Source organism: Diachasmimorpha longicaudata, chromosome 9 (assembly GCF_034640455.1).
Source record: "Diachasmimorpha longicaudata isolate KC_UGA_2023 chromosome 9, iyDiaLong2, whole genome shotgun sequence".
Classification (NCBI taxonomy): domain Eukaryota; kingdom Metazoa; phylum Arthropoda; class Insecta; order Hymenoptera; family Braconidae; genus Diachasmimorpha; species Diachasmimorpha longicaudata.
This window is the reverse complement of record NC_087233.1, coordinates 3,098,015-3,112,248: the sequence shown is the minus strand read 5'-3', so window position 1 is coordinate 3,112,248 and position 14,234 is coordinate 3,098,015. Positions and strand designations below refer to the sequence as shown.

At 35.3% G+C, this 14,234-nt stretch overlaps 2 protein-coding genes across 9 annotated transcripts in view; one reads left to right on the top strand and one right to left on the bottom strand.

The window, feature by feature from the left end:
- Window positions 1-41: 41 nt before the first annotated feature.
- Window positions 42-13,316, top strand: LOC135165938 (uncharacterized). Of its 5 annotated transcripts, none has more exons than XM_064127757.1 (5): window positions 8,813-8,973; window positions 10,209-10,308; window positions 11,000-11,281; window positions 11,610-11,780; window positions 12,570-13,284. In XM_064127757.1, exons 2-5 carry the CDS (start codon window positions 10,306-10,308, stop codon window positions 12,840-12,842), a joined length of 729 nt encoding a protein of 242 aa, XP_063983827.1. In that variant the 5' UTR covers window positions 8,813-8,973; window positions 10,209-10,305; the 3' UTR covers window positions 12,843-13,284. The 5 variants fall into 5 exon arrangements, with proteins under 5 accessions (XP_063983824.1, XP_063983828.1, XP_063983827.1 ...); XM_064127756.1 differs by having other exon boundaries at window positions 10,150-10,308; XM_064127754.1 differs by lacking the exons at window positions 8,813-8,973; window positions 10,209-10,308 and adding an exon at window positions 42-464 and having other exon boundaries at window positions 12,570-13,316.
- The window catches only part of LOC135165929 (filamin-A), a 76,440-nt gene continuing 63,198 nt past the window's right edge, over window positions 993-14,234 (bottom strand). For all 4 annotated transcript variants that reach the window (XM_064127736.1, XM_064127735.1, XM_064127737.1 and 1 more), the window contains 4 exons: window positions 6,332-6,895; window positions 3,703-4,325; window positions 1,597-1,899; window positions 993-1,182 (listed from right to left, as the gene is read on the bottom strand). In XM_064127736.1, coding sequence (XP_063983806.1) covers window positions 1,114-1,182; window positions 1,597-1,899; window positions 3,703-4,325; window positions 6,332-6,895 — 1,559 coding nt within the window. In that variant the 3' untranslated portion in view covers window positions 993-1,113. The remainder of the gene's footprint in view (window positions 1,183-1,596; window positions 1,900-3,702; window positions 4,326-6,331; window positions 6,896-14,234) is intronic.

Genomic DNA, 14,234 nt, shown 5'->3' with positions numbered 1-14,234 from the left:
CTTTTTCTTTTATTACCTGATAACAAATTTATGGCGTTTAGAACTCCTTGGGAGACATTTTTTGTAGTGGAAGAGCACAGGGGATAGAAAGCCATGGGTTAGGCAATTTTTACAAATTTTTTAGAGCGAATTGTGGGTCTTTCTTAAGGAATATAAAATCTACAAGTTTTGGGTCATTGTGAGTAATCTGAGGTCGAGGAGAGCAGCAAACTCAAGAGGTAGAGAGAACTCAAGAAACAGGTGTTCAGAATTTTGATTACGAAGGAAACGAAGTTGCAGAGTGGAAGATAGTAATGACTCCACATTTTTCTGAATGTATGTTGTTAAACATTTATCGTTGGTGGCTTTTTCGTTTATCGTCTGATGTTGGGAGAACGATCAACAGATTTATCATCTTTAGAACTTGCTGGGTGACATTTTTTCTACTACGAAGAGGTGCTGTAGACATTTTTGTGGAGTTGATGGTAAATATCAGCCAAAGTCGTATGAACACGTCCTGAGAGAATAGACAATTTTTACCTGTCAGGTAATTCATAGTCATCTGGGTTCAATCTTAAGGAACATTTTTCTTCGATTTTGATTCTAGAATCTTATGAAACTCCCAGAAAATATACAGAGCTCTCGTAAATTCTAGATGATTTTTGTACTAATATTCGCGAAAACTCTGGAATGTTTTAGAAACCTCGAGTGAATTCACGATGATTTCAGTGGCTGAGCTTTCAAAAAATACCGGACTGTTTTCCTTGTCTCGAAAAAAATCTTTTATACTTCATATTTTATATTTCTGTGCATTTCGTATGATTTTATTTTGATCGCACTGTAAAAATTGTTGACAACTCGATTCATTCAAGACCATAACCTACAAACCCTTTCATCATCAACGAGGCTTTCACTCTTCAGATGATCTGACAATACTTTCTTGACTTCTCCAACATTCGTCCCCTGAAGGACGGTTTCAATTTCAAAAATAGGACGGCACCTAAACGCATTAGTTATTTTAATCATTGACTTTTATTGAAAACATAATATACGAGTTATAATGAGATATATTATAATATTTTCCATTAGTTTGTGAGAAGAAAAACATTGATAACAGGGGTTAACATGGGGATGTTAAAGAATTGCTTGAGATCCCCGCCAGGAAGTTAATGTATGATGGCCCGTGGAATAAGTATCAGCAGTCTGCAACAGAAAAAAATTGAAAGTGAAAATTCCTCCGTTCCTCCGTAAAAAGGTGATTATAAAAATTTTGTCAGATGCTGTAGATTCTGAGATATTCATACAAAACAGGTCAATAGTCAGCAGTGAGTCACCTCGTTTCCCACTTTGCTATTAAAGCGGTGGGAGGAGGACAAAATTTGGAATTATTTAATCGTTTGGTAAAATAATTCCATTCGAAAACGAGTTTTGATGTTCCTAGAGGCAATCAAATTCTCTTTCAAAGAATAATGGAAGCGGTTGCAAAATTATGATTTTCAAATCATCTTTCTTCCATTATATCTAATAGAAATGGCTAAATTGTTATTCGACGGTCATCTGCTCCCATTTAATTCTTGTCAAGGTAACTTAACAATTGGAGGTTGTATTTATCATCACCTGAGTAAGTATCAATAGTTCATCCTGCGTATCGACAATTCTAACTGGAAACGGTGAGCCTGGAACAAGGATTCCAGCCCAACGAACTTCAACTCTGTAGTCCCCGGGCTCCGTTGGATCGTAACGACAGAGAATTATTCTGTCCTTCTGGGTTTCCCTCTGCATTTCCACTCGGAAGGCACCTTTCGGTCCCCTCACTCGTACGGTTAATTGACCTGCACCTGCACCTCTTGTATCGCAAATAAATCTCGATTGAAATGTGGCCAAGACTCCGTGCTCGATTCCAGGTCCATAAACCCTCACCTAAAAGCAACAACAATTATTCAGGTAACACCCCGCCTTCTCATATTGAACTCGTTTTTTGTTCTCAACTGGAAAGCTCCCAATTGTTGTTCTGTTTGAGAACTTTCCAAATTAATTTACTTATTAATGTTATGTTAAATCCGACATCCAGAAAATAAATTGCACCTATTGAATAATTCTTGACACGAACTCGTTCACGAAATTTGTTTACGCAATACTTCGTTCTAAAAAATCAGAAAAATTAACAATTTGTTAATGGAGACGAGCATTAACCGAACTCTAATCGCTAGTGTTTCCGAAAACGCAAGTCAGTCTCCCCCTGGTTTCGAGAGAGAACGTTCGAAGGGAAAAACTCGTGCTTTCCTAGTAACTGATTCCTGGATCAGTTAGAATCACCCTGGCCAGGGTTTATTGGAGAATTTAGAGTCTTCTGGAACAATCAGAGATCAATCCCGTGATCTATAAGGGAATTAACTTCTCGCGGATGCGGTAACCGACATGTATTCGATTATGGATAGCGATTGTCTCAATAATATAAAAACTATTTAACTATCAACTTTGCCTCGAGAGAATGGAGAATGTCGTGAATGGTGAGGATTTTTTTCGAAAATCAGTGTATAGAGAGCCGGGGTCTCCATATCTCCAGAAAAATCAATTTCTTGAATCGAATCGAATCAAATAAATGGATGCAAGTTCGCTCCGGAAATTACAAAAAAAATAAAAATCTACGCTGATAAGGCCCTCAGCAGATCGACTAGAAAAAATCGAGTTCATCAATAAACCGACTTAATAGCATCGTATCCAAAAATCGAGAATGGGTATTATTGAATCGATATAAAAAAAATCGATCCTAGATCGAGATGCCCGATAGGGCATGAGCCAAAAATGTTTGGACTCTGAATGTCCCACCCCCGACATAATTCACTCAGGCCGAGTGCTACTGGGTATTTATACATATACGAAATGACAACCCTCTGTACTGGCTCTAAATGATTTCGCCCTTAGTTACACTATATAAATCTCTATATAATACTCTTTTCAATGGTACGTCTTTCATATTTTTCGGATCCATAGTTAAGATTAAGATTAAGAGAATATACGTATAGCAGCGGTCCCATATTGGCACTCACACGATTTCACATGATAAAATTGTCAGAATCAATTGGTAGCGTTGGCAGCACAGACCCATCCGAATGGAAAGTCTCAAACGCTGTCACGATATTGAAGTATTACCAACAGTGGATTTGAATGTGTTACGAACATTCAAAGAAGTAAAATGGAAAATCAACTTTATTCAATTGAATTCTAAATTTAATTAAAAGAAATAAAGTCCATGAAATATAAAAACTTTTGGTTTCCATTTTGAAAAGCCTCTGAAGTCTGCCCTCGGCTTCGACTCGGGCTGTCAACCAGACGAGTTAAAACACCCCGTTGCACGTGTTACGTTCAGGGGGTGGCAAACTGTGCCATTTTTCCTTTACTAATAATCGAAAAGTCGTTTCGTTGACAAGTTTAGACATCTTGTTGGCAAATAAACGAAAATGCATTTTTCGACACAGGCTGAATGCAGCAGCAGTGACAAAAATGGAGCATTTAAAGTGATGCTCCATTTTTACAAAAAAAAAAAAAAATGCAAGATGCAAAGAAAAAAAAATTCTCAGAGAATTATAATCAGAGAGAAAAAAAATACCATCCAGTTTGCCAGACAGTGACGTAAACAAATCCGCTTCAAGAATCTTCGTTTCACTGAAAAAAAAATATTTAAAAACAAATAAAACTAGGTAAAGCAAACTCAGCACATACTTTAGATGCATCTGGAGCTCCTGAAACCCGAAGAGTGAACGGTGAACCAGGCACGTGCTCGCCAGCATACTTGATCGTTAAGGCGTGTCTGCCCGCCTCCTGGGGTTTAACATTCAGAGTAAAAGTCGCATCACCATGATCATAAAGCTCACAATAAGCAACTTTGTGTGGACCAACGCAGTGAGCAGTGAGCTCCCCCGGTCCAGCTCTCCTCGTGTCAATAAAACTCCTAATTTCCTGACCAACAATACCATTTTTCAGTCCATCACCCGAACAAATAACTCTAGAAGCATCAGCAGCACTGGTGATGTTGATCTGGAGTGGACAACCTTTCAATTGTCTTCCATTCCACGAGACAGTCATTAAAAGGGATTCCGAAGTGAGTGGAATATAACTGGCACGATAAACACTGTCACCGAGATGCTGCAGCAACACATTAACTTCATTCGTTGGTGAGAAAAGTTGTACTTTTGGTATTCCACTTCCTGCTTGGGAGCCGTCAATGGTGAAGCTAACTTCCTCCCCAACTTTGGCTGACGTTAGTCCTCTTCCTCGGAGCATTACTCTACTGGTGTCCTGCACGGGGGGCTCAAGCTCCTGGACTACTGCTAATTTAGGGGCACCTGCCAAAAGAGATCGAGGAAAAATCTTACTAAAGATCAATAAAAATTTACTGCTCGATGATTTAATCATTGCCACTGAACTGTGTAATCCAAACGTCAGGGGTTTTTTGAGTCGAAAAATTCCAATAAAAGGTTTTTCGGTTTCTATTGCTTAAATTAATGTTAACGAAACGAAAGATGAAAAATCCTCCTCCTTAAACAATTGGAATTCACGATTTTACCGTTTTTATTCCATATATATTGATAAATATTAAAAATAGAAAAAAAAATATCAATACAAAGTTATTCCTTATAAAATTATGAACAAAAAAGGTCTGAACATTTTGTTTGTAACAATTGAATTGGAGATACTGGCGCGTGAAGACGCATTAATTTTTTTATTTATTTGTTTTTTCTCACCTATAAAGTCAATTTATTGTTCTACATTTTTGCATCCTCATATCAGTGTCATTATTATTATGGTTATGGCTATGATTATGATTATTATTATTAATGTTATTAAGGTAGATCCGGTGCCCCTTCCCTCCCTTGCTATCCAAAAATGTGCACCAGGGAAACGTAGGTAGATAACCACGAAGTTGAGGGTGAACCTTTGCGTGTTTGTATTTTCGAAACTATGTTGCAAATGAATAAAAATGTAGAAACATTTTTTATGTGGAATTTTACGAGGAATAATTTTGTATTTATTTGTTATTTTGCTGCGAACGATATTTATGGAGATATTCCGGAAAAACGCTACAACCGCAACTGTAATTTGTTTGAATAATGTATCCGGGGTAAATTTCCGGGGGAATGATTACATTTTTGTTAGCACTAAAAATAGCGATAGAAATAGTAGAAAGTTTGGTAGGAATTATTTGATCAATATTGAAGTTTTCCGCCTCTAACGCCTGGCTGATGTATGATAAATTAAAAATAAGAGCGACAATAAAACTCGTGGTTGTGAACAATTAGCGTTGCAGCGCTGAAAGTCGATGGTGTTAGGGAATAAAAATATCATAAAAAACGGAGTTATGATATTATCCTTGTTATAGGATCGTTATTTGTAATATGGGGAGGAGGAATGCACTTGAGTTGGACCTGATGGTGCACCACTGAATTTTAAGTAAACTTAACTCACTCGGTGGTCTTCTATCAAATGAAAACTGTAAATTCACATCAGTATATTTTGTTGACTGATCTGAACATAATAAATTTAAGAGCAGTCAAACATTCCTCTTCGAATGATTAATAGACTGTTTTAAAGGATTGTTTATCATCGCATCTCCTCATCATTGCAAATTCATTATTAGAATTTAACGCTGACTTGTATGAAGGACTGATATTTTTGAAAACCGAGCTGTTGTTTTCCTTGTATGAATCTCTTTCCACTTCTTCCATTAAATTAGGAGTAGCTTTTAATAGCTAATTGGAATTTAATTCTAATTTAGGTGGAGATAGATCTGTATAACGATTTGCATTCCTTCGTAATTAAAATGAAGCCCCCAAGAAAAATAATAATTCTGGAAAGAATCTTTCTTCAATATAGGAAAAAAATGAATGTCCTCAGATAAATTACAATTCGATTCCCATAAGCAATCAAGAGGTTCCCATAAGTTGATCGAAACAGTGAAATCTAATTGACACAACAAAAACATCATTTCTGACTGCGAAAAGAGGAGTTCATCATCCATCATATAATCATCACCATCACCATATGATGATCATGTGACCATCTTTAACAAATAGGAATTTCTCACTCATGACTATGTTGATATCTGAAATTTCTATTTGTTCATCATTTCACACAATATATCAATATTTTCTAACAAACGCGGATAACATCATACTTCCCTTTTTCTGAGATGTTTTCACTCAACAATAAAAATATTATTTCACTCATATTTTTATTCCCCTAATTACTCCTACACGCCCCCCCCCCTCCCCCAAATCACCCGTTATTGTTCTATTATCAATAATTCAAACAGTGGAAAAAGAAAACTAAACTAAACCAATAGAAATCTTACCTGGAAATGGAACTCCATTGAATAAAAGCTCCATATGATGCTCCCCACCATTCAACTGAGGAACAATTAACTTCAGTCTGTTGTTAGAGGTCATCTCAAAGGTAATGAGATGATCGTCTATGGTTCCAGTCAGCTCCCCAGGACCTGCCTCAGCCGTATCGAAGCTTATCTTGCTATTTGATGACAATTTCAAACGACCAACGTCATCACAGATCGCCGCCCAGCCTCCAATGACCCGGAGATTCCTCGTGTCGATGATCTTCGGATGCCAGGGGGAACCTGGCAGCTGTTGTCCAGCACACACCACTCGAACATCAAACACCCCGACTTCTGTTGGGCTGTATGAGATGTTCCAGGTCCCTGGATTAGCACCGGCCTCAATTGATGGCTTTGATACACTGTCGGGACCGTCAACCTGCACCGCTGGTGGACTTCGAGTTCCTGTCACGACAAAATGAGCCGGTTTGCCCACGTGTCCACTCAACAAGCCTTCACCCTTTGCACGCGCCTGACCCGCCGATTCGACTGTACACACCAGTGGACTGCCCGGGATCGCTGTGCCTCCTGTTGGTGTAAATGAGCTTTTTATATTTTTGGTGAAGGGAAATGTCACAGGTGGAGTTTCGTCACTCTGTGGATATTCCGGAAAATTTGGTTCGAGGCGAGCGGTTTCACTTATTTATTGGATTTGTAAATTTATTATGTGGATTTTTTAACATTTAGAGGATTGGAATTGGGATCTGAACAAATCAGCTTGTGATTGAATTTTGGATTTGGAAAATAAAGAGAGGGGGGATAAGGGATGATTACCTGCGAATAAGGAAAATATTCATTTGTAGTTTCTGCAAAATGGTGGAGAATGAGAGGGGAGGGAGAATATTTACTGGAGAATAAGAATGGATATGGATATGGATAACGACTGAAACCTTTATTTTTCAATAGATGTGGAGAGGTTGTGAGCATATGACATCTGGCACGTGATAAGGAGAATGTCATTGATGATTTTTGGGTTAGAATGGAAGCATTGCAATCAGCCATTTTTAATAATCCATAATCTTCGTTGGAAATGATGTTGGATGGTTTGAAACGGAAAAATAGAAGTTTGACGGTCAGGATTGTATGTTCTTCTAATCGACTTTCAGAAAATTGGTCAATAAATTGACTGAAATGATTGAAAAAATGTCAAATTTCTGCAGATCGTAATAAGTCTTAATAAATACTAATCTTGTATATAACGACTGCTTCATCGAGCGAATATTCTTCGAGCAGAAGCGATTTTTTATGTATCTCCAAAAAGATAATGAACTGATTTTATTTATGTTCATTTCAAAATGTTCATTTCGAGGCTCTCAATGTACATCGATCAAAAGCTATGTATCTGCCCTCACAAAATTACCGAGATATTTGTCCTATTCGGTTTTTCGATAAAATCGTTGTTCGCTTTCGAACATTCGTAAAATTTGCGAACAACAATTTTTTTGAAAGAAACGAAAAATCGGGAAGATCTCGGAAATTTTGTAAGAACAGATACAGAGATTTTGATCGATTTACGTGGGACGCATCGAGACAAACATTGGAAACGAAAAAACAAAATTAAATTGGTTCACTAGTTTTGGAGATATTTACAAAAAACTATTGAAAAACAAATCGCTTTTTCTCGAAAACTATTCGACCGATAAAGCTGTCTTTGTCCACAACATTAGTGTTCATTAAGGTCTACTACGACCTGTGGAGATTGAAAACTTTTATGATTTTTTTAGTCAAATCTATTGTTCAATTTTCTCAAAGGTAATTTCGAAAAAATGCTAGGAGGGGAGGGGGAGTACATACAGATATGACCCTCCAACTTAGTATTTTTTCGTACAATTACTAATAGAAATTACACCGAGAAAAATTTCTTAAAAATGCCCTGCCTATTTCGTAATCTGTCAGTCAAAACAGTGTTCAATAAAAATTACAGAACAGATTCGCATTTTTTTACTGAACGTTCGATACTTTTTCTTGAACGTTCTAGACTTTTTCCTGAAAGTTCATTGAGAAAGTGCGTAACTGGTACGCAATTTTTACCGAACATTATTTTGACTGTCAGATTTTCTCTCCGTCTAAGAAATATGACAAATGACAGATTACAATGCTTTCATTTGGAAGTAAAAACCCACAAAATGCGTCCTCACATGATACTAAGTCCATTACCAGATTAAATAAGACGATTGTAAAAATGAATAATTACAACGATTTCATTAGGAAGCAAAACGAATAAAATTTTTCAAAAGATTCTCTAGGTTTCTCTATCATTTTTTTCATCCATTATCCGGTAAACCGGTTCAGTAAACCATACGTACTATTTTATAATATTAAAAAATTGTATAACAACCGGAACTCTCGATGGGATTATAATCGAAGGTTGATGATACCTGACAAAACTTCTTCGCTCACTCTGCAGTACTATCTTAATTATTTTATTGCTTAAAACTGTCAAAGCTTCCGCTAGTGATAATCACTACCAAGGTCGAGTGTTCAGGAAAAGAGGAAGAAGAATATCTATATAATAATGCCCGAAAATCGTCGTCAACATCATTTTCACGAGCAAAATGACGTTTCACACAGTTCTCGTTGTTGTTGCAGCTGTTTTAGTCAGTCAAGTAAGTGAAAGTCTCTTATTTTACTATGAAATGGAAACGGTGTAATTCTTTTCTAAAAAGTGTAATGCAACTTTTTTGAAGCCTTTTCTGGGCTATTCTAGTAATTTAATGAACATATGATTTTTTAAATATTAAAGTACTAGTATATTACGGCCTGATAATACATTATTTTATTATTATTATTATTATTTATTAAGATGGTAATTGTATGCCTTACATCGAGATGTCCGGTAGGTCATGAGGCAAGAAAAAGTTTTGAATCTGAATGTCCATCCTCAAGGGGTTATTCTCATGTGAACGCCTATATTTTACCACTTTTTCGGAATTTTTTTTTTATGCGACAACAAACTTCAATCATGTTGATTTTTCAACATATTTTTATTTGTATTTTGAAATATCCGAAAAAAATTTTTTTTTTCGTTTTTTACATTTTTAACATATATTTTTTTAAAGTCAAAGTAGTCCCCAACAAAAAAAGGTAGTTCACTGGTCAAGGTGATAGCGGCTGTTCATGTTGTCTGAGATAAAAAAATCGAATGGATTATTATTCAGTAGATCTGTGGCTATCGTCCCTACCAAATATAATCAATTTCATTAAAAACAAAAAAAAATATCGAACTTCAAAAAAAAAATCACGAAAATCTCCTTCTTTTTCGTTACAAATCGTTTAAAAAAAATATGAAGATATTGTCGAAAATAAACAATTGTGGTAGGGACGATAACTATAAATGAGTAGAAGAACATATGTAAATTTTAAAGCAATCGGTTGAATACTTTTTCTTGTAGGACCTTGACCGTTTCAGAAAATGATGATTCGAGAAAAACGCGTTTAAAGTTGAAAGCCTGGTAGACAATCGCTTACGACACGTCGGCGACTATGAGCTATAACTTATGAAATACTATGAATTTCGGTCTGAATTTTTCACAGCATGTTTTCAATAGGTTTTACTGTCAAAATATCGAAAAAAAAAAAAATCGATTTTTTGAAGTGCTCACATGAGAATAACCCCTTAAGGGAGCTGATTCAGATTGTACTACCTGTACGAGTTCCAAATGATTTTTAATAATTATCTCCTGCAGGGGACAATGAATTAGAATACCCTTAGATACACTATATAAATTGTTTATGCTCTTTTCCATGGTACATCTTTCATATTTTTCGGATCGATAATTAAGAAAATACGTGAATAGCGATGATCCCATATTCACATTCTCACAATTGGTGACGTTGACAGCACTGACCCACCCAAATGAGAGTCTCAAATATACGTACGACATTGAAGTATTACCTGCAGTGGATTTGAATGTGTTACAAACATTGAAAGAAGTAAAATGGTAAACCAACTCTATTCAATTGAAATAAACAAAGGCCATAAAATATAAAAACTGTTTTTATACTTGAATAATTATGAAATTTAGAGCAGAACTAAAGGTTTTACGTAGCGGTTTTCTCTGAAATTTGTTGAATAATAAATAGAAATTAAAATAATGCCAAATAAAAGGTCTGTATAGTGACAAAAATAGTTAAGTAAAGGAAAGGAATAGTAATAGTAAAGGAAAATTAAGGTTCTGCTCGTCGATTAAAAAATGAGCAATTAAATTGATAATATCGAGTGTGACAGAGACAGTCAGGTGAAAAAATTTGCAACAAGAGCCTCGATTTCCCTCTAAATTTTGTGTTTCAAGGTTGAGTCAGGGTCTCATGACCCCTGATAGCGTCGTCGAGGTCTACCTGGATAGAGTTGTATATCGAATTCAGCTGATTATTTAATGCAGTTTATCCATTAGTCGGTATTTGTTGACATTAAAAAAGTCATAAATTCCTCCACAATTTGAAGAAATCTGACTCCCCCTCCTCCTCTACTTTTTTAATTGATCAAATTTTCAATTATATCGACCAATCACCTTCTGACTCCACTTAAAATCCACCAATGCTCATCGAATTAATTAATAATTTTCTCATGATTGTTTCGTAAAGCCTTGTAAGGCATCCTCTAATGTTTTCATTAATTTATTGAAATTTCAGGGCAAAGCAACATGGATTAAACATGACAGCTCAAAAATTGAAGAGTCTCTGAGGAATCTCAAAGTCCAGTGGAACAATACCATTGCCACTCTCATCCAGGATATCGAATCAAAGATAGCAGGGCCATTTATAACGAATAAACAGGACATATCAAAAATGCAAGATTCCCTCAATAATGTCAAAGTTCAGTTGGAAAATGCCCATACCATTTTCATCAAGGATATCGAAACGAAAAAGGCAGAGGCATCTGCAATCACCAAATCTACTAATGCAGAACTCACAGTGAGTTTAACTAAATACGTAATTATGATAAGAAAAATGGAATATGAGCCGTTTTTTTTATTGAGCATTTTTAAACCTCAGAGGTTTAATTTGCATAAATTTATTAAGCATTTTCAAATTGCAGCGATTTAATTTACATCAATATATATATATTAAGCTTTTCTGACGTTAGAGATCTAATTTATATAACTATATTCAGCAGTTAACTATTTTAAACCTCGGAGAGGTTTAATTTTGCATAAATATATATATTAAGGATTGTTAAAAATTAGAGATACAATTTGTATAAATATAAGTAATTATTGTCGAATTTTTGTGCAATTTGAAGGCCGCTTTCGCAGAAGCTTGGAATCGGGGAAATATATGTACATGCACCCAACCATTAAACTTGGCAATTGACACCGACCTGAAGGAATGTAATGCGAAGATAGATGCGTGCACCAACAAGTATATGCCCAATTTTGTTGAAATGAAAAGCAAGATCGACAAAATCATAAAGGTGAGTCAATTTAACGAACGCCAGATGAGAGCCAATAGTTTTATACTGAGAGAAATCAAACTTCCAGTTAAATTTGGTCTTTTAGAAATGCACATGAAACACTTCACGACTAATTCGACAAGTTTGAACCTTTATCCTATTGGAAATTGACCACGATTGATTAATTTTGTCTACCATTGAGAAGCTTAACAACCTGTTTCTCGTTTTGAAAAAAAATTCTGTGACAGCCCAGTTTGACAGGATGATTTTTTTATTTTACTTTAAATTTGTCGAGTTCTATCGATCTGATTTTAATTGAATATGTATCAAAGATTTTTTAGTTTTTTGCACATTTGAGGTGATAGTGAAGAGTGTTCAATGTTTTTTCGTTTATATAATTGTATTCCTAATTTTCTTTTTTAAGTAACACACAGTTTGTTATATTGAGATATTTTTCAGCTGAATTTTTCAACATAAATTTTCGAACTGTTTGCGTCATTACTTTTTTCTTGATTCCATAGCAATAATAAACTCAAAAAAATCAAGACGGTTGAGTGGGGGATTTCTATAAAAAAAAATCAGTGATTTGAACAAAAAAAAATGAGATTCTTTTCATTTGTGAAAAGAAAATATCCCATTAAATCTTTCTATTGAGAGAAAGCATGTAGAACAATATCCGGTTCTTCAAACATTTGTTCAAAAACTAGAAAATAATTCAATGAAAATCTCCTTGAGTGCTTCACCAAATTCCTCAAATTTTTGCATAAAATTTTGTTGTATATGTTAATGACATTTGTTTGGCATCCGCAGGAAGGGGAGGAGCTTCGAAGGCAACTTGAAGATATTTCGCAAAGATATAACAAGGACTTTTTTAACACGTTTGTATGGATGAAATCCACTCCAGGGAAGGTTTCCTGGGCTGAGTGGCAAGCGCGTGCAAGGGCCGAGAGCAAACCTAAGGGCGAAACATTCGCATCAGCCCGGAACAATATTTCGCAATGTGTCAGTCCATTGTTAGTTGAATTGATGGTAAAAGTGAAAACTGCCACCCACGTTGCGAGCCAGTGCATTCTGACCCTATAAATTTATCATCACTTTAGTTGCAGTGAATATTATACTTTGTTCCAACCAACCATTTGTTTAAAGCAAGTCTTCAATTTTATTTATAACTCTGTTCCCCTGCTCGTCCCCCTCTGATTCTTGATTTTTTATTAAATTTTTTTGGGAAATTCGTCACTAATCAACGACCCAATGAAATTCGTAGTAAAATTAGAAAATCAAAAAAGCGGAAGATTAAGCTTCCGGGCGGAAGTAAGAACGGGTCAAGTTGCATATTCTAGTTTTATTTATTTATTCTATGTCGACTTGACTCAAAAATGTGAATTTGAAAGCAGAATTAGGTAGATTCAACATCTAATTTGCGAAGTTGAACTTTTTTTTTTCAATATTTTTTGTGTTTGTGAACTCTGTGAGTAGATAAATCTCATTTGCAGCACTTCGTGCAGTAAACGTCGAATTACACACACTGATGCATCCACAATAAACGCTTTAACTCTACCAAAAGGTGTTTTTTTTTAATTATTACTTTTCGCTACTCCACTACTGAGTTGATCACCAGGCGAGTCAAGAAGGCATTTAAAATATATTCCCCAATCTCTTCTTTTCCAACTACAAATGCCTGTGATGTATTCAATCCTGTCATCTTGCTCCTTAAATCGTTCCGGTCAACAATAAATTTGTTTTTTATAAATAACAAAAAACTAGAGCAACTTGGATTTACTCGTTTTTTTCAAACCTGCATTTATTGTCGACTTTTATCTCTTTCACTGTGGAACATATTTTGTTTTAAACCATAAAAGGTCGAGAAAAAATCGTTTGTAAATAAACTAAACTCTTGGGACTAGGAATTAACGTAAAAAGAAACAAATGCCCTCAATCAGTTGAAGAAGCTCTACTCTCAGGTCCGTACTTTACCGAGAAGATACGTTACTTTTGAATATTTTCAGTTGTCAAATTTCCAACTAATTGCATGAATAAAATTCGGATAAATTCATACAGAACCAGTATTATCTAAATTAAATGTCGCCAAATATTGATATTTTTTTACACATTTCCGTCTTATAAACAAATAGTAGAACCTGTTTCCTAAGCAATGGGTTATCTGTTACGAAATGTCAAGAAGTTTCTCAATCATTTTAGTCTAATCATCAAAAATTCAGATTTTAATCTTTCACTACAACGGAAATGTGGATATTCCCTAAGACATTGTCTTAAACTCTGATTGTTAGCTTCTGTAAACAGCAACGATTTTGAAATTGACAAAAGAAAATACGATTCCAAATGTGAACGAGTTATCTACCAAATTTTTCGTACTTTTCGATACTCTTTGAATCGTATTGTAGAAGCACGAGACAAACATCAGTACTATCGATATCTCGAAAGTCTCTAACGTTGATTTCTCGTCGATATACACCT

Bases quoted from the DNA above. Each gene is read 5' to 3' on its own strand.
- LOC135165938 (XM_064127754.1), top strand. From the start codon at position 294: ATGACTCCACATTTTTCTGAATGTATGTTGTTAAACATTTATCGTTGG. The intron at 11,282-11,609 runs GTGAGTTTAACT...TGCAATTTGAAG, and splicing joins CTACTAATGCAGAACTCACA to GCCGCTTTCGCAGAAGCTTG. The intron at 11,781-12,569 runs GTGAGTCAATTT...TGGCATCCGCAG, and splicing joins AGATCGACAAAATCATAAAG to GAAGGGGAGGAGCTTCGAAG.